The following is a 19921-nucleotide window of genomic DNA, read 5'->3' as shown; positions in this document are numbered from 1 at the left end:
GGAATTAATGTATACAAAAAGTATTATAATGATACCCTTGCTTTATTTGAAAAATATGTTTCCTAATGCACACAAACTTCCCAGAATACTGAGTGATTTTGTCATCTAAAGTATAAGTATGTTTATTTTACACATTAATTTTTTAATCCATTGTCAAATTATTTGCAATTTCTTAAATAGTAATTAAAATTGTACAAAAATTATATCGGCTATCACAACCCAGTCAAACCCCCCCCCCCCCCAATATCGGTCGACCACTAAAAATTATCATTAAAAATAGACACAACGTTAAATATCTTAAAAACAGTTAAATATGGAGTTAAATATGACCCAGACATGTTCTTGACAGTTTGTGATGGATTCAGCCACACAAACACTCTCTATCCGGTCTGACCACAGTTTCAAAGCTTGAGGTCTTGTACTTATTAGGTTTGTTTAAAAATGACATCATCGCAGCTGCTTATGACCTCATCAGCCCAAGACACAGGAATCAGGCCGCATGTGATCTGCATTAGAACATGGACCGACGCTGTAGGAGGGATCGCAAAAGATTTTAACGAAGTTGCATGAAACGCTCCACAAGAGCGACTGAATATCTGTGCGAACTCGAGACCGCAATCGCCACATGCAGACGCTCACACGTGTGACGGTGTTCACACACACACACACACAAATCCAGACAGCGTCTGGCCATTCTCAAGAGTCAAAAAAACCAACCACAGAAACCTAACCATCCAATGACGTGAACACACACACACAGTGGTAGCGTCTGGAGACCTTTAAGATTTTTGCCAAAAGCAACAGGCATGTCTACCACTGCATTTTCCCTGCGTTCCTTTTGTCCACCAAACCTCCGTCAGCATTCATTCCTTCATTTCTCCTTTTCTCCATCACTCACCTCCACTTTCACTTCTCCATTTGATTATAATGCCATCTCTGGCCCTACAGCAAAAGTTTCTTTGTCTTTTATGTTCAGCTTCCTTAACTGCAGCATTGAATGATGGATTATTTAGACTGTGTTTTCACAAGGAACCATTATAAAGTTTAATTTGGAATGCCGGGAAACTACTGAACCAAAACATCTGTGCAGTGTTTCTTTAATGTTCTCCCTCGTTCGGCCTGAAAAAGTTTAGTCACCAATTTGCATACAAATATTGCATATTTAAATGCGCAATTTGTAATTTAAGCAGCACCAAATGGAACTGCAAAATATGTAAACAAATACAGTTATTTTAAAGAAAAATAAACAAATATATTTCCTTGACTATGGCAAATGTTTGTGGTTGATTTTTGAAAGTAGCTTCTTACTGTATTGCTATCAAGGCAGCGTTTATTTTAACAAAAAACAGGAAAATCAGTAATATTGTGAAATATTATTACAATTTAAAATAACTGTTTTCTGTTTCCAACTATTTTAAAATGTATTTTAATTTATATATGCAAAGCTGAATTTTCAGAATCATTACTCCAGCCTTCAGTGTCACATGATTCTTCAGAAATCAATCTGATATGCTGATTTGCTGTTCAAGAAACACTTCTTATTATCAGTGTTGAATAATGTTGTGCTGCTTAATATTTTTGTGGAAATGCAATTTTTTCTGTTCTTTGATGAAATTTTAGAAAAACAGCATTTATTTTAAATAGAAATGTTTTGCAACATGATGTCTTTACTGTCACTTTTGATCAATTTAATGCATCCTTAAAGAATAAAATTAGCATTTCTTTAAAAAATATTTTTACAGTGGTGCATACAGTATAGGAAAAATAATAAGGAAACTTATCTCATTTCAAGTAAAACACTAAATATGTTGTCCCTATAAAAAAAACAACTTCAAAACATTAAGCATTCTTAAATGTATAGTGAATGCAGCTTTATGTCTTTATGTCGGCTCTCTTAACTTTAAAGCTGCTGTTGTCCTTTTTCAAAAGAGAAACTCTAAACATTAAGCATTTCTTTCTTTACCTTTCTTCCTCTCTCATTTTCTCTTTCAGTCAGGTGAGACAGAATTATGATACAGATCGAGCAGATGAGTGCAATAAGTGATGTGTGAATCATGCTGATTTCAACCACACGTCTGTAGGATTTGAGATAATCTCACACACACACACACACACACATTCTGCTGACCTGTACGAGTGCTGTGGAAACCCCCTCAATGATGTCATGAGACATGAGCTTCAAACTCCTCATTCTAACCAGAACTTTCCATAAAAACATCACCTGAGGTATTTTCCATTTGATACAAACCTAAAGCTGATAACAGTGAGATGCTGCAGAAGACTGAAGATGAACATCTGCATTACTGTCTACTGTCTACATTTGTAATGCTCTACAGTGCAGAACCTCACTATACAAAAAAAGATATATTTTTCAAAGCTTAAAAACAAAGATTATTAGAGTATGTTTTTTATTATTTCAGTCTTTCTACCTCAAAATGTCACATTTAATTTAATGTATTACTTGCTGTTTCTTTGTAATAATTTGTGCAACAAAAGCAAGAATTTAGTTTTTACATTTAAAAAAAAATTAATAAAGCAAACAGTGCTTTCCTATGCAAAACTCTCTGCTACAATTAATGGGCATCATTTATAATGTTAGTATGAAGGTAGCATTGAATAAGCATAAAAACACATTAAATATTGTGTGCATTTTAACTAAACAGAACTATTAACAGTATATCAGTATTTTACATTAAAGCCACACAAATTAAGTTTATTATTTACAGTCAAAATGTTTCTTATCTGCCATGCTGGATGAAATCACTGAGCTCATCCCAATGCATTCTGGGATTGTCTTATCTATAAAGTATACATGCTGTCGATTTCAGCCAAAATGAGAGGTTTAATTAGAAAAAGTGTGACTATGATGCAAAAAATGTTGTCTAAATAGGCAGCTCACAAAGTTTTGGAACATGCATTATTTTATATAATTTTAAAGAAACAACTAGGGAAATTTAAGCACTTAAATCCAAATAAACCCAACAGGTCCTTTCTGATTTTGAGATTCCCTCTTATTTCTCTCTGTCTTTTGTCTATTCTCTCTTTCTGTTTATCTTACTGAAATGTTTCAGCATTTAAGGGAATTGAATTACACGTGCAGACTCTGAAATGAAATATGCTGTGTGTATACGACAGGGGTTTGGTTAAGGTTCTGTGGTGACTTTGTCTCACTCTGTGGAAAAAAACACACAGCTCTTTCCATTTTCTCCAAACACTTTAACTTCAAACAGAAAGGTAGACCAAACCTTAAAGACACATCAGCATTCCATGAACCCTGTGCGTCTGCGGTCAAAACCCTCAGGATCAGCACTAACATTACCTACAGTCCTTCTGAATGACTCACATCCACTCACAGGCCGTTCCAATCCCACAATCCTTCAGCTTTTGCTATCAAGACACACTGAGATTAAACAAACAGCTACAAATTCAATTTTATAAGATGTTTTGGATTTGCATGTGTTTCTGAAAAGAACTGCTTCCTGCATTATTCATTTTGCATTTTTGTCCAATATTGTGCAAAAACGTCTTAACTTTTGACAAATCTAACATCACAAAAAAAAAATATTATAGAATATTTGCATTTCATGCAAAAGTATTGCATTTCTCGCAAAATATTTTCATTCTCTCGCAAAACTATTGTATTTCTCTCAAGAGACGTTGCGTTCGCTCACAAAATATTTGCATTTTCTTGCAAAAGTATTGTATTTCTTTCAAGAAATGTTGCGTTTTCTCGCAAAATATTTTAATTCTCCCGCAAAAGTATTGTATTTCTCTCAAGAAACATTGCATTTTCTCACAATATATTTGCATTCTCTCGCAAAAGTATTGTATTTCTTTCAAGAAATGTTGCGTTTTCTTAATTCTCCCGCGTGTTCCATCGCAAAAGTATTGCATTTCTCTCAATAAACATTGTTTTTCTCACAAAATATTTTATATTTATTCTAAATATAAGTTTTCTTGCTAAATATTTGCATTCTATCATAAAGCAATGCAATTCTCTTAAAAAATGTTGCATTATCTTGCAAAAATATTACATATCCCCCAAAAAAACGTTGCACTCTCTTGCAGAAATTTGGATTTTCTAGTACTACGTTCACTCAAGAAACTTTTTACTCACAAAGTATTTGGATTCTCTCACAAAAATGCATTTCTTTCAAAAAAACATATGCAGATATCCTTTTTCCTCCCACCACCTTATATTAATTCAAACACAAAAGTCTTGCAAGCAAATGAAATATAATTTTTTTTTATCCCATCTCATTTTTTACTATCACTATGTCATTCTAACCAAAAAAAAACACAAATACAATCAAAAAAAATTCTAAACAATGACTGCACAAATAACATGAGTACTATGATATATCTTTCTGAGCAATACAGTCTGACCAAATATAAGCACAACCACACTTCACATGTACTGTATACTTATTTTAAACATTTATGGTTGACCTGACCATTACACACACACACACACACAAGCACACATGACAGTATATAAACCCTTGTGCCACAGGGTAACCCTACAATCTTACATTAGCTCTACATAACCACAACTAGGTGCTAAACAAACACGCACACGTTCCTCTCTCACATCTCCACTAGACACAGTCACAGAGAGATGCTGAAACATTTCATCACTCAGTGAAGACCACAGACACATGTCCACAAATCACTGCTAAAGACTAGGGCTGCACGATATATCGAAATTATCGAAATCTCGCAAATGTAAATATCGCAATATTCATATCGCAAGGATGTGCGACATCTGAATCATTTTAATAATAGGCTACTTAAATCAAAACGCTGCAAAAGGTCCGGATAAAGCAGAGAATTGATCAAACAACAGCTTGACGTTAAAAAGAGTTAAGTGCAATAAGTTGCAAAAAACAACTCTTTGCTGTCTCGTCTTGCTGTCTGACTCACACCTGAAGCGCGCGCACAAACCGCATCTTGCACAGCGTCTCTTACATATAATTATATAATATAATATAATATAATTTTCATTTTTAAATCTTTTTTAAATATAATTGAAATTGATTTTACACACTTTAAGCAATATCGTATTGCATATCGAATATCGCATTTTTTAACAAGGTATCGCATATCGCACAGCCCTACTAAAGACCCACAACACCCTGACAACAAGACCAAAGAAGCCCAGTGCAAATGATATATATCTTCTACTGTATCTCAATGATTACTCTTAGACAGCAAATGCTCACATCAAACTGCTAAGCCATGAAAGAGCAATAAAGAAGCTGTGAAGAACATATCTAATAATATTCCAAGAACATATTGACTAATATTCCATAGAAAGACTCTGGAGCTCCTTCTTACCTCAAACACCTCCTCATCCAGGATACGCGTCCCGAAGACCACGATGCCTTTGGTGTCGATGATGGGGTGAGGGCTTCTGGATAGCGTCCGTGTCACCTTTTTCTTACAGTCCAAAACCAGAGTGATGCTCTGTTTGTGAACACTGATCGCCACACCATCCAACCATACACAAATCTATCCACCCACCCTTCCAACCAACCGTTCATCCATCCATCCATCCATCCTGATATCTATCTATCTATCTATTTATCCATCTATCTATCTATCTGTCCATCCATCCATCTTTCCATCCATCCATCGATCTATCCATTTATCCATCCATCCATCCATCCATCTATCTATCTATCCACCCACCCTTCCAACCAACCGTTCATCCATCCATCCATCCATCCTGATATCTATCTATCTATCATCCATCTATCTATCTATCAAAATATCTAACCATAAATCAACCAATATACCAACCTATCCAACAAACATACATACATACATACATACCTATCTATCTCCACATATCTATCTATCTATCTATCTATCTATCTATCTATCTATCTATCTATCTATCTATCTATCTACATATCCTAAGTATTCAAAACAGCACATCACACATTTATCTGCTCACCTCATCTATCCATCAACCAAACAATCCATCAAACATCCATCATCCATCCAGTGCAGGTGTTGGCTTCACAGCAGTGTGACAGATTAAATATGTCGCACATCAAAGCTAGTAATGAAAACCAAACACACTAAATCCTAACCAGACGTTACGTAACCGGCCCTAAAGTTTCCAGTGTCAAGAAAATCATTCCTGACAGTGAAATACTTTGACAAAATCACACAACATATTTCAAATAGAATACACAGCTTGTGCGTGTGTCTTACTTTCCGTCTGCCAAGTTGACCCCTCTGAAGAGCGGGTAGTCCTCCGGGCCAGGTTTGCCCAGGTGATCCTCATACAGGAAGACAGGAGAGCGTCCCACTTCCAGACCGAGCTGCTGGATGCCCTGTTCATTATACACCGACAGCAGGAAGGACTGACTGCCTTTCTTTGGCCTCACCGTCGCCAAGATGGAGAAGTCCTCAGGAAACACGGACGCTAAAGAGGGAGAGAGTGTTATTTTTGAAAATCCAGTGTTTTAGGGGATTTACTTGGCGCAAAATATTGAGGACAGTGTGTGACAGAGCATTACATCACGTCTATGAGCGGACAGATGCTGTCAGGTAACAAAGATAAAGTGTTTGACATGGATAAGAGCAGAATGGAAAACGGTTGGATATCTGGCACATCTTTGGGAAACTCTGTAACAGTGTGTGTGTGTGTGTGTGTGTCTAACGGTGTTGATAAGAGTCTTGGATCTACTGCGAGGGAGTAGAGAGAGCGAGAGAGATGGACAGAGTAATGAGGAGAACAGCTGTTCCCTAAGAGACATTTTATTACTCTAATTCATCTAGCAGAGAGAGGTGGAGAGAACAAACAGAGAGAGAATCACAAGTACAAACAGAGAGGAAAATATACGAGCAACATTCTTAAAGGAGCAGCTCACTGAAAAATGAACATTCTGTCACTGTTTACTCACCATCATGCCAGTCCAAACTATGACTTTCTTTCTTGTGAGGAACATAAAACGAGGGAATCTCAGAGTTGACTCTTTTCCACACAATGAAAGTGAATGAGGACTATCAAGCTCCAAAAACACCAGTAAAGCATCATAAAAGGATCATAAAAGTGGTCCATTTGATTTGTGCACTATATTTTTCAGAAGAAAGTCTGGAGTCAGGAAGTTTTTTTTGTTTAGTTTTTTTTCTGAAAGAAATTAATACTTTTATTCAACATGAATGCAAAAAATTTATCAAAACTGACCGTAAAGACATTATGTTACAAAAGATTGTTACAACATTCATAATAATAATAAAGGTCTCATGAGTAGCAAATCAGTATATTAGAATGATTTCTGAAGGATCATGTGACACTGAAGACTAAAGTAATGATGCTTAAAATTCTGCTTTGCATCACAGAAATAAATGATATTTTTAAATACATTTAAATATAAAATAGTTATTTTAAATTGTAATGATATTTCACAAAACTACAGATTTTACTGTATTTACAAAATAAAAAAAATAAATAAATAAAATACTGTATACACAAATACATACAGCCTTGATGAGTATAAGAAACTTCTGTTAAAAACATAAAAAATCGTAGAGACCCAAATAGTAGTGTATTTAAGACCTAAATGTAATCTTTTCTTGTTTAAAAATGCAAACTTTCTTTCACCGCCTTTAACCTGATAAAGTATTTGAATCTAGACCTGACAGCAAACAAGACCTTTATGGTGCTTTTTTGGTCATTTTTGAAGCTTGAAACCTCCTTGTTCCTGTCTGGAAAAGAGCAGCTTTTAGATTGACATTTTTGGGTGAACTGTCCCTTTAAGACTGAACTTGAAGTCCAATCGAACTTTAAAAAACAAAAACAAAGAAAGAGAAGCAAAAAAGGGTGAAATTAAACAGTCTCCTTCTAAAATGGGAAAAACAGACATGACTTCTCTCTCACACACACACACACACACACACACATACACACACACACACACAACATGTGCCAAACAGATGCCCGTCGCCAGGACCTCTGGGAAAATCTAGGCTGCTTGGACAGGAAGTGAGTTTTCAAGTCATCAAAAAGACAAAGCATCCATACATGTGTGCAGTAAACACACCTGATGATTGTTGCAGTGTTTAGTGTGTTTATGCGTTAATCAACTGCACAGGTTTAGAGTCCATTCCTGGATTTCACAAAGTTTCTAATGATTTAGAGAGAACATGTTACTAAAAACTCTCAGACGGCCTTCCTGGAATCCCGTCTCCATGTCTAACTCCTCCTTTTCTCCTCTGTTTATGTCTGGAGATATTTTTTGAGTCTTCAGATGTGATTCTGCTCGAGTCACACCATTACAGACAGTCTACATCTCTAAAAACCTCATAAAACACTAATGAGGTTATTTGAGGTCTGATCTGCACAGATTTCTGAATGTTAATACTCTGAGCTGTCCAAGAACAAGAACAGAGAGGTTCATTTCTGCTTTTGTTTACATTAAGTGCTTCATTTCATACACTGTGTGTATGAATGTCAAAAAAATAAAGCCACCAGACGAACCTCAGGATTGAATGTCTGACTGAAATGGAAATTTCTTAAATCAAAGGGAAGCATTTATCTAAAAACAAGCTGTGCAGAGAAAACTGACTGAATAACAGTCAATGAGCAAGCAGTGAACATTATATTCTGGAATTTAAGTCTCACTTACCTTTTTTATTACCTTATGACGGAAACTGACTTCCATATACAACAGTCATTAAATAATAATAAAATATAGCATATATTCTGTATCACAAAAAAGAGATTCTACACTTGTTTAATTCTTTGTGAGATATTCTAGATCACTTCGCCGCTGTTAGAAGCCAAACAATTGTTTATCACCACTTTATTGTTTGATAAGTGTTATTCTAGATCACTTTAGTGTTCATAAGAAAATTCTAGAATGCTTTACTGCTTTATAAGCTATAGACACAGGAGATAAGGACAGAAAAGAGAAAAGAAGAGTCTGTTTTTCCCATTATTTGTCCTTCATGTCACTGTTGACCAGTCCGTTCCTTCTCCAGAAAACCATGTGACATGCATGCATATGAGTGTGTGTGTCTGTGTGTAAGTAATGAAACATGAAACTTTACATGATGCTTTTATGGTTTCATGAGGTTTGCTACATGCTCACACAAGCACCAGCTTTACACAAGAGATGCTTTTGTCCTGGTTTCCTGTGTTAAAGACAGAGCTGAAGGTCAAAGGGCAAGAGCCAAGGGCCATCACTCCGGAGACGAGGTCTGCCCCGTCACCAGGGCAATATGAAACAAAACCAGAGTTCAGAGAGGACGTCATATCTATGATCTCATCTCTCCCTTCCACTCCAGTCAGAATTAGGTCTTTATGCAGAAACCTAAAGGAATGCCGGAGTACACAGACAAATAACAATAACACTAAACCCTAACACCCACAACCTAAAACCATAACAAAATCCAACATCCTGAAGTGATTTCAAGATCCTCTTTTATAGATCACACTGCTGGTCATGCCTATAAGTACAACTGAAAAGCTGTGAATTAGCTATTACACTGAAAAAAATGGTGAACAACTTTCAGTCAGAAATTGCTAGTAAACTGAATAAATAATTATAAAGAAACAGCAATTAACACATTGAATTACACATAGTGGCACAGTAAAAAAAAAAAAAAAAAATTTAATTTTAATAAATTTGCTTCTCTAGGTTCTATTTTAAAATAAAATAAAACAATTATCATAAATTGTTATTTTGTTTCATATAGTAATAAATCAATAAATGGATTCATAAATAAATGTTTTTTATCTTATGAATAATTATAATTAATTTAATTTGATTAAAACAAGTTTAAAACCAGCATTAAACATCCAATTTTGAAGTTGATACACTGAAAAAAATTATATAAAATTAAATTCCCTTGGTTATATCTTAAAATAAAATTATATTTAATTGAATTAAATGTAATTAATTATCATATTTTTAATATGGTAAAAATTAAATTAAATAAATGTAATCTTTACATTAACAATATTTAAAATTATTTATTAATTTATTTATTTATATTAAAGCAAGTTTTTTTTTTTTTATCAAATCAGGATTAAATGTGAAATTTTGAAACAGAAAGATTAAAATAATATTTTATTGCAAAACATACTCCACTAACCTTTGTTTTATTTACATCAGTGAAAAACAAATTACATTTTTTACAGTGTAGTCTAAACTGGTTTGCTGGTCTTTAAACTGGTTTCTAAGCCTGGCCAAGTTCTCAAAACCCCTTTAAAATCAGCGAATCAGACCAGACTTGGAAACCGGCTGAGATCAGGCTGTTTCTTGGTGCATATCCTTTTTATATTAAAAAAAAAATACTAAAAAATCAACAACAATCACCTCCTTCACTACTGTTACCTACCTCTCTCTTTTCATCATCATGTCTTTATAGAGGTTTGGCTTTCCTGCAGGTTTACAAACCATCACAAGAACTCCAGTGACCTACGACCCCTCTCCGTTACCCTGGAGAAACGCCACAAAAGAAAGACAATTGCCTTATGGGTATGCATGAGGAGGAGGAGTTAAGAAAAGATGAAGAATAAGAATAGGAACTTCTTGGCCAAGAGAGCTTTTCTTAGTCAGCTGCGTGTGTGTGTGTGTGTGTGTGTGTGTGTGTGTGTAAAGTAAATCTTGTGCATCTGAGTGAAAAGTGTACAGAGAGAAAGAACAGATGCATTGCATTTGGAGCGATAGATGATTCATTTCTTCCATACGCTTTCACTCTGCCTGTACGTTTCTCAAGCAGTCAGGCGTGTGTGTTTACTTAGTTGTACTTAAGGGACAAAATCATCCCCAGAAGTGAGCTAAATCTGATGCAACCTCCCTTCTAGGGACAGCTCGGGACATCTCAAAGGTAAAATTAGTTTGAAATGAAGGGATGTGTTTTTTTAGAATTAAGACAAAAAAATGAGTAAGCATATTCAGCTGAAACCAAATGCAATAGAAGTCAACAAAAAAAATAACCCCAAAAAATCAACTAAAAAAACTAAAAAATCAACAAACAAAACATACCTACCTTCCAATTAAAAAAAAAAATTGCTAGATGAAGCATAATGGAAGGGAACATCTAGAAAAAGTCCAAAACTTTATTAAGCAAAAAAATACATAGTGGCAATGTAAAACATTTAATAAAATAAAATAAATTAAATAAAAATAAATAAAAAAAAAAAAAATAAAATAAAATAAAATAAAATAAAAAAAAATAAAATAAAATTAAATTAAATTATTAAATATGCTTATTTTTTAATTGTTTAATTACAATTCTTCCTGCTTCCTGGGATGTATTATTTAAATATGCTTATTTTTTAATTGTTTAATTACAATAAATTAATAACAATCAATCAATGAATAATTATCTTTGCCTTAAAATTAATTTCAAATTTAATTACATAAAACTTTTTTTTAATGTTCAGCATTACATTCATATTTTCTTCTCCAATTAGAAAACTGTGCTATATGATGCATTAGATTTTAGCAAAAATTGGGAGCGTTAAGTATTCTTATACTGTTTGCATATGCTATATATATATTTAGAACCGCCTTTGTAGCAGTAACACACTTACAAAGCTTAAAAATACTGTCTGTGTAGGCAGCATACTAGAGTTTGGAACACAGTCAGTGTGAGCTGAAGTAAGAGAGTCAGTTTGATTTATTCTCATCTAGTTTAGTCTCATTATGCTGGTATTGCATCTCTCTCCTTCTCTGCCTCGTCTCTCCCTCCTTCCATCAAATTCTTGAGATTTTCAGAGTTCCTGCCAAAGGAGAGTCTAGGGCACCGTGGCTGCGGCCCACTGTGTAGTGATGAGGTGCTCAGACACACACAGACAGGTCAGAGAGCGACACATACACTAAAGGCCAAAAACAAAAATAAATTAAAATAAATTAAATTACATTAATTTTTTTAATTTAATTAATTAATTAATTTAATTTTACACACAGACAGGTCAGAGAGTGACACATACAGCAATAGCCAAAAATAAAATAAAATAAAATAAAATAAAATAAAATAAAATAAAATAAAATAAAATAAAATAAAATAAAATTAAATTAAAATAAAATTAAAATTAAATTAAATTACAATTAAATAATTAAAATTAAAATTATATCATAATAATTAAAAAATTTAAAAAAAATATGGGACCATGCATTGGCTCAGCATTTTCATCTGTGCACTGGCATAGAAACTGTTTCTGGCCCAATGTGGTCACATTAACAGAACATTGAGTCATCTCTCTCATCTGTCTAAATAGATTATACAGTATGTCTGCAGAGGATGGGAGGATGAAAGAGTTTCTGAAAGAGTTATTTAGGGCAGAGAGTCTGTGTGCTCTGAACAGACAGCAGCAGCCCAAACACTGGAAAGATGGAGAAGAAAAGTAAACAGGTGCACCTGCGTGTGTTTAAGGGTTCATGCATGCTCACGTGTGTGTGAGTGAGTATGTGTGTATGTGTACTCACAGGGGTAGAGTTGTTTAGTAGGAGCGCTAAGCTGTGCATCTTTTGTGACTTTGTAGGCGACATCAGGCCCTTTTGATGACTTCCGGTTTCAGAAGAATCCAGTATTTCTCGTTACACCCTCCGGCAAACTGTGAAAATCTAAAATCTTTAGGAGATCGGCTGGCTCAGCTGCAAAAAGAGACACAGGGAGACACAAAATTAGTTTACAACCATTTCAAGACACATACAAAAACCAACAACTTGGCATTATTTTTATTTACAAATATTTACAGTATGGACAGTAAAATTCAAGGTATCTTTAAACAAATAAATACATTAAACATGCAAAAATAAATTGTGTGATAAAACATGTGACAACAAATTAGTATACTATCATGTCAGTATGCATGTTAAAACTAGTATGCATTATACATTGTTTACTGTGTGTGCTGCATGCAATAATGCCCTTAGTCTGACCCACAAAACCACAAACATGTCATTAGCAACCTAAAGCTCCTTCAGAACGAGCGACCACAGAAAGACAAACCCAGCCAAGTGTTTCATGTGTTTAGAGGTCGGCTGACCATATGAACACTGGATACACTGTCTACAAAATCACACACACACACAACCTTTCCACTCTCTCTGGTGGAGATATGGAGTGCAGACCACACAGAGTTCATCTGCTTTAAATGCACACACACACACACATCTCTGGTCATTATCTCGAGCAGGTTTTATTTACATGAAGTCAGAGTGACAGGATGAGGCAGACAGCAGTGTTTATCACAAGCGCTCGCTGTGATTCTGATCAGGGCAGTCTGATTTAGTCTAAGAGAACACAGCGCTGAGATGCTGCACAGCGTTTACATTTTTCCTTGAGGTATTTACATTAAAGTCCGTCTGTTCATTTCACTGCCGCTTGTGAAGAGCGACTAAAAAGAATATTTGGATCTAAAAGGAGCAACTTTAAAACTGAAGTGTGTCTTTTTTTTAAGACAACATGAAACGAAACATGAAACCAAATATAAATATGCATATATACATAAACACACACACACACACACACACACACACACACACACACACACACACACACACATATATATGATCCTGGAGCACAAAACTAGTCATAAGTAGCACAGGTAAATTTGTAGCAATAGCCAACAATACAAATACAAATATTGTCCTATCCTAACTAACCATTTTTTCCCTCTCTCTCTCTTTTTTTGAATATTTTGTTTCACTCAGACATACTTAACATTACAGACTTTTTCTGACTATTTTTATTCAATAAAAATAAATAATAATTTTTTTTTAATATTATAATATTTAAAAAAAATCTAGTGTACAGTATAATCTTTTTATATTCAAATAAAAATAATACATAATAATTATTTAAATATAATAAAAATGTTTTTTTGTAAAATAAAAATTATAAATAAATTATTTATTTATTGTTTAATTTTAAAAACATTTATAATATTTTTTGTTGTATTATAGCATTCCTGTCGCTAAAACAGCAGAGCATGGCATTTGTTATGCTGAAATGCTGGATTTTATTCCCATGAAATGCATAACCTTGATAAAATATGAATCATAAAAGCAACATAAGTTGATTATGTAATGTGCCATAAGTTGTATAAAAGTGCCTGCCAAATACATAATATAATTAAATGAACGTTATAATAAAGTGCAACTGAACAAACTATAAAATGGATTGGCATAAAAGAAAACAGAAAAAAATGCACATTATGACTACAATAATAAACAATGCAACTAATATAATTGGCAACATTACAAAATTAATTCACATTCAACATATGGACTCAACAAGATAGTAATTCAGAGCAGATTTTACTTTTTAATGTTGTTTCCAGACATTACCAAAGACTTCAGATCATTTAATTTTAGAGTGAATTATTTTGCAGCAATTGTAAATCAGACATCAAAAATCATGTAATTGACTTTGGCAAGAGTCAGATAAAAGCATAAATGTAAAATCAACAGACAAGATCATGTAAACACATTTTAGTAGTACACATCATCACAAACAGCACACTATAATCAGAGATGCATGCATGTTGTAGGCGCACATACTAAAATTACACAGCAACTGCAATAATTCAACTGATAGGCTATTCTTCTTAGTTTTCTGTCATGCTGAGCTGTGATAAGCACCTGTGGAAACCCGGCGCCAGAGATGCGAATCGCCGAACCACACTGAGGTTCTCTGGTTAGCCAAAGCTATTCGACCGTCCCTGTCAAAGTAGCAATGAGGTTTGCCAAGGTAAAACACACCGCTATGGTTTAACGATAAAGGAATGTTTTAAGGCAAACCGAGGGCTTCCCCAAAATGAGCTGTTATATATATATATATATATATATATATATATATATATAGGACTTAAGATTACATTTTGTTATCATTTAGAAGCTGTGGAAATGAAAAAATGACACACTTTAACAAAAACTTACATCGTCATTTACATAAAATTTAAAGACTTACATTTAGATTACATTTTGTTATCATTTAGAAGCTGTGGAAATGAAAACCATGCCTGAACTTCACAGTTGTGGTCAAATTTCATGGTTTGATAAATAAATGTGGTAATAGTTTGAAATATAAAGGTTTATCGCACATATACTGCACAAAAAGAGCAAATGCTTTGCTATAGAGTGTATATAATGAACTATCTCTCATGTAAACACACCCAGATGCTGCTCGTATCAACATTTAGGGGGAAAAACATGAGCGCTTGCAGGCAGAGCTAATATTTACTTCAGTAAGCTTTAGCTACGGGTCAAACTCGCACAGAAGTATATATATATTTTCTTAAGGATGTTTAGTGGGAAAGCTGTAAATGGATGGTGTGTTGCAGCTGTTTTTCCACACAAGCACCAGCGTCTGCCAACTCTAGACCCAAAGCAGGGAATTAAGACCTGCAGACACACTGTGACCCAGTAACCTACTTACAGAAAATAGACAGAGAACTCCATTAGAAAACACATCTATACCAAAACTCTTAAAATGCAGTGTTTTTGTAGAACATTTTGCTTTATGGTTCTCTAAAGATGAAATCTTTTCATTATAGGTGCAGTTTGGTATTGGTAAGATTTTTTAATTATTTTGGAAATGTCTCTTCTGCTCATCAAGGCTGCATTTATTTGATTATAAATACAGTAAAAACAGTAAAACTGTACAATATTATTGCAATTTAAAATAAGTGTTTTCTATTTGAATATACTGTAATATGTCATTTATTCCTGTGATGCAAAGCTGAATTTTCAGCATCATTACTCAAGTCTTGTGCCACGTTTCCACTGAAATTACCCGGAACAATTGTACCAGGAACTTTTTTCGCCTGGAACTATTTTCCCCCCAGACCTGTTGCTTTCTGTGTTTCCACCGCAGTCTAAAGTACCGTGAAGATTAGGCAAATAGTCTGGTGATGTAGGTCTACGCGCGATTCTAAATACAAAGTACACAAATTTCAGACTTGCATCCTCAGTAGTTCGGTCTTTTTTGCGAGTTCGACTCAGGAGTGTGATCTCCCGCGGACGGGACGACGCAAGTCCGGTGATTCTGCAAACAGCAGCATACTTGATAACATCAGTCAGCTCGCTTTGGCTACTTAAATTTTCCTCACTGTATATTTACAATAAAACGAAATAGGATGTGAAATACCACTGCCTCCTTTCGATTTCATTTAAACATAAAAATCGCCGCACAAATGTACTTAGCTCAGGGAAATGTGTATTTATACAGCCTACATTACAATGAAACAAAATATTATATCAATTGCTTCTTTTTCATTTTAACATATAGATAAATTGAATAAAGACCAAAGATTACCTGTTAGATTTACCCAAAACTAATTATATTTTATGTTTAACCACTAAAGAGACATCAGAGCCAGCGGCAAACGTCAGAAGGACTAGCTGAGTTGAGACTGCTCTAGGCGGATACATCGCGTGGAGCTGAACGTCTCCGAAATCGGCGAAACACATTTTTAAATAGGCTCTGTCTTTATAAATAAACCACAGATTTGAGTTTTAAACAACTACATTGTCGCCTGAAATACTTTTAAAACTACATTTCATGACACAATAACAGTAATATTTTGAAAATTATCAGAATAAATGGTGGTTGAAATCACAATGCTGCGTGAACTCAACCAATCAGCATGTTTAGCGCCCGCCCCTGAAAGTTCTGTACCTTTGAAAAAGTACTACCTCGCGACCAGGGACTTTAGGGCCTTTCGCACCACGTTCCAGAACTAAATGTACAGTACTAAAGTACTGGGGCGATTTTGCGCGAACTGTTTCCCAGAACCATTTAAAGGGTTGCATTCGCACTAACAGTGTGTACTAGGACGTGACGTAAGCCAGTCGACAGCGATGTCATTTGTGCACGGCTTTCAACAACGTTAACAACAGGAGGATGGAGGACGCTGTGATCGGAGCTGTGTTTTTGTGTCTCGAGGTTTCTCAACAATGGACATGGAATGTCGACGTATACGTAAAGCGATTGAAAGAACGGAAAGGAGGACTTAGAATCTCTAACGACAACTGACAGTGCTACATTTGCTACAAGTGCCTGCACTTCAGCGTCCGTCCATCTATCGCTGTTCGTCATACTTGCTGTGGTGCGAAAACGCCCAAAAGTGGGTAGTTCCACAATTAGTTCTGGTACTATGAAAAGGTTCCCGCGGTGCGAAAGGCCCTTTTCAGGATCTAAATAAAGTTTTTTACCCGGAACTTTATTTAGATCCTGTTTCCTGCGGTAGAAACACACCGAGTACCAGCCCAAATTCCCTAGTTACTGGGTAAAGTTCCAGCAGTGGAAACGTGGCTTTGAATATCACATGATGCTTCAGAAATCATTCTAATATGCTGATGTGCTGCTCAAGAACATTTCTTATTATTATCATGAATGTCAAATGTTGATTTTTTTCTGAATGTTGGATTTTTTCAGGAGTCCTTGATATATATAAAGTTCAAAAGAATGTGACATAAATATAACATTATAAATGTCTTTAGTCACTTTTAATAAATTGAATGTTTCCTTGCTGAATAAAAGTATTAATTTCTTTAAAAATGACCTTCCTAAACCCTAAACTTTTGAACAGTAGTATATATATATATATATATGAATATTTGTGTGTGTGTGTGTGTGTGTGTTCTAATTGGAACCTTTATCTTTAAAATTTTTTCTGATATTCTGACTTCTGACTCTAATTCTGATTGGATGTTCAAAGTTTTAAATTCTGCATTTATGCACCAAATTGCTGTTGCCTACAAAACAAACTATATTAGCTGGGGGGGATAATTATGCTGATCCTAATAAATTTCAAAATTTACTGAACATTGGTGCCTTTTATTGCTGTTCCCTTTAATTTTAATTGCTGTTGCTGCAATTAAAAAAAGCAATAATCCATTCAAAGCAGTGTGCTGCAATGATTTTACCACAGTTCAAGGGTTTCAGGTCTAAACTACCACTTACTATGTTAAAAATAAATAAATCACTGTAGCACACTGTCACGAGTGACTTATGCTGTAAAACGGCAGATGTGGTTGCCGGAATTTTTTTGCACAGTCTCATTCACACAAACACTAAACACCATCATGGTGTAAGACACATGAAACTGAAATAATGCAATAAACATTCATTTAACAACATTAGGTGTAATACACAACCCTTCTATACAAAACTATAAGAAAAAACAAAGAAACATAGTTATTTAAAAAAAAAAAAAAAAACATCAAATTTGAAATGTAACAGGGAGTTCTGGGAATTTCAATTTACGGTTATTCACTGTTAATTATATGGTCTTTTTCACTTCTAAAAACGGTATACTACTGTAAAATTACCTGTAATGTCCAATACAGTTTTTCACCATATACAGAAGGTGGAATTTACCGTTAACCATTTAACAGGTTTTTACTGTAGCATTTTTACAGTCTTTTACCGTTAAATTCATGTTTATTTTTTATTTTTTTATTAATCAGATATAGAATTGTGTGCATGGTGCATGGGTTGAGTTCTGTTGGTGGATAGGATTGACATTTTACCCGTTCAGGTGTGTGTCTACATATTTACACCGTAATTAAATCTGATGTTTTACAACATGTTTTACAGCCCAGGTTAAGCGGAATCTATCAACATCCTGTAAAATGTCATGTTAAAATCACCCACACATACAGGACCTGCTCAGGTGAAGCACTCGGGTTCACCTTACAGTCACTCAGCAGGAGTGTTTACACTGCATGTGTGTGTGTGTGTTTACCCTCTTAAAGACCCATCCCAGAGGAACACAGACATCACCTGTTGAGATTACTCCGTCACCGCAGTATTTCCCTCAGCAAACACCCTACAGACCGCAGCTTAGGTGTGTGCAAACACTCCCATTCATAAAAGCACACTTATTAGAAAGACCAATTCATTTTCCTAAACATCAGCCGCCACACACACATTTCCTGAGAATATTATAACCAGAAAAAAATGTCAGCAATTAAAATACACAGGAAATAAGCATAAATCAAATGAATGTAATTACTAATCTCTCCATCTGTCTCAGCATTAAATGTGCTGGGCTTCAGTGTCAACTTTTAATTACATATTGACAGCAAAACAGATGCCACGTGCACACACACAGTCCCAAACAGAAAAACACATCATAACAACCAGATCCAAAACCGCATCACACACAAAATACACACTGCTTCACACACACACACACCAACAACTCCTATTCTCAGAAATCTGACCCTATTTTGCAAAGATATAAACATTAAAATTAAAAGTTAGTGACTTGCTGCTTTAAAATGTAAAAATTGTTGTAAAGCACAAAAGTGCTAAATGAACATTGGTTTGAAAAGAACTACAGAAAATATGCACATATAATGTACCATAATTAAAAAAAGGCACGCCTAAAAGATCATAACAGGTCAAAACATGACTGTTTGATCACTTAATAAACGTTTAAGCTTCTCGAAAGCTCATTAAACCAAATCATATTGAATTAAAGAGCTTTACTATAATGCTATTACTTGATCTGAATTTCCTGAAGGAAATAACTGTGCTGCCAAAGCAGCAAGAAAAATGTGAAAGTTTTAGGCAAGTCTACATTTTTTAAGTTTGTATAAATGAAATTTGGTTTGCATACAGACAAATACAGATTTAAAAAGACATACCACAATTCTAAATGCAATAATATACTCACATACTGTAAGAATATTATATACACTACTGTTTAAAAGTTTTTTTATATGTTGATCACCAAAATAAGCTCACTTTATTTGACCAGAAACACATTAAAAAAAGTAATATTTTGAAATATTACTGCAATTTTTTCTATTTGAATATATTTGAAAATGTAATTTATTCCTGCGATCAAAGCTGAATTTTCAGCATCATTACGTGTCACATGATCCTTCAGAAATCATTCTAAAATGCTGATTTGCTGCTCAAGAAACATTATTAT

General features: G+C 34.5%; 1 protein-coding gene across 1 annotated transcript in view; it reads right to left on the bottom strand.

Moving 5' to 3' along the window:
* The window catches only part of LOC109073133 (collagen alpha-1(V) chain-like), a 98731-nt gene that overhangs the window by 57266 nt on the left and 21544 nt on the right, over nucleotides 1-19921 (bottom strand). The window contains 3 exon segments of the mRNA XM_042747899.1: nucleotides 5338-5524; nucleotides 6223-6436; nucleotides 12456-12623. Of these exon segments, the coding sequence (XP_042603833.1) occupies nucleotides 5338-5524; nucleotides 6223-6436; nucleotides 12456-12623 (569 nt within the window).

The sequence above is a fragment of the Cyprinus carpio genome, chromosome B21, assembly GCF_018340385.1.
Source record: "Cyprinus carpio isolate SPL01 chromosome B21, ASM1834038v1, whole genome shotgun sequence".
NCBI lineage: Eukaryota > Metazoa > Chordata > Actinopteri > Cypriniformes > Cyprinidae > Cyprinus > Cyprinus carpio.
The sequence above is the reverse complement of the archived record's forward strand: the minus strand, read 5'-3'. Positions and strand labels throughout refer to the sequence as shown.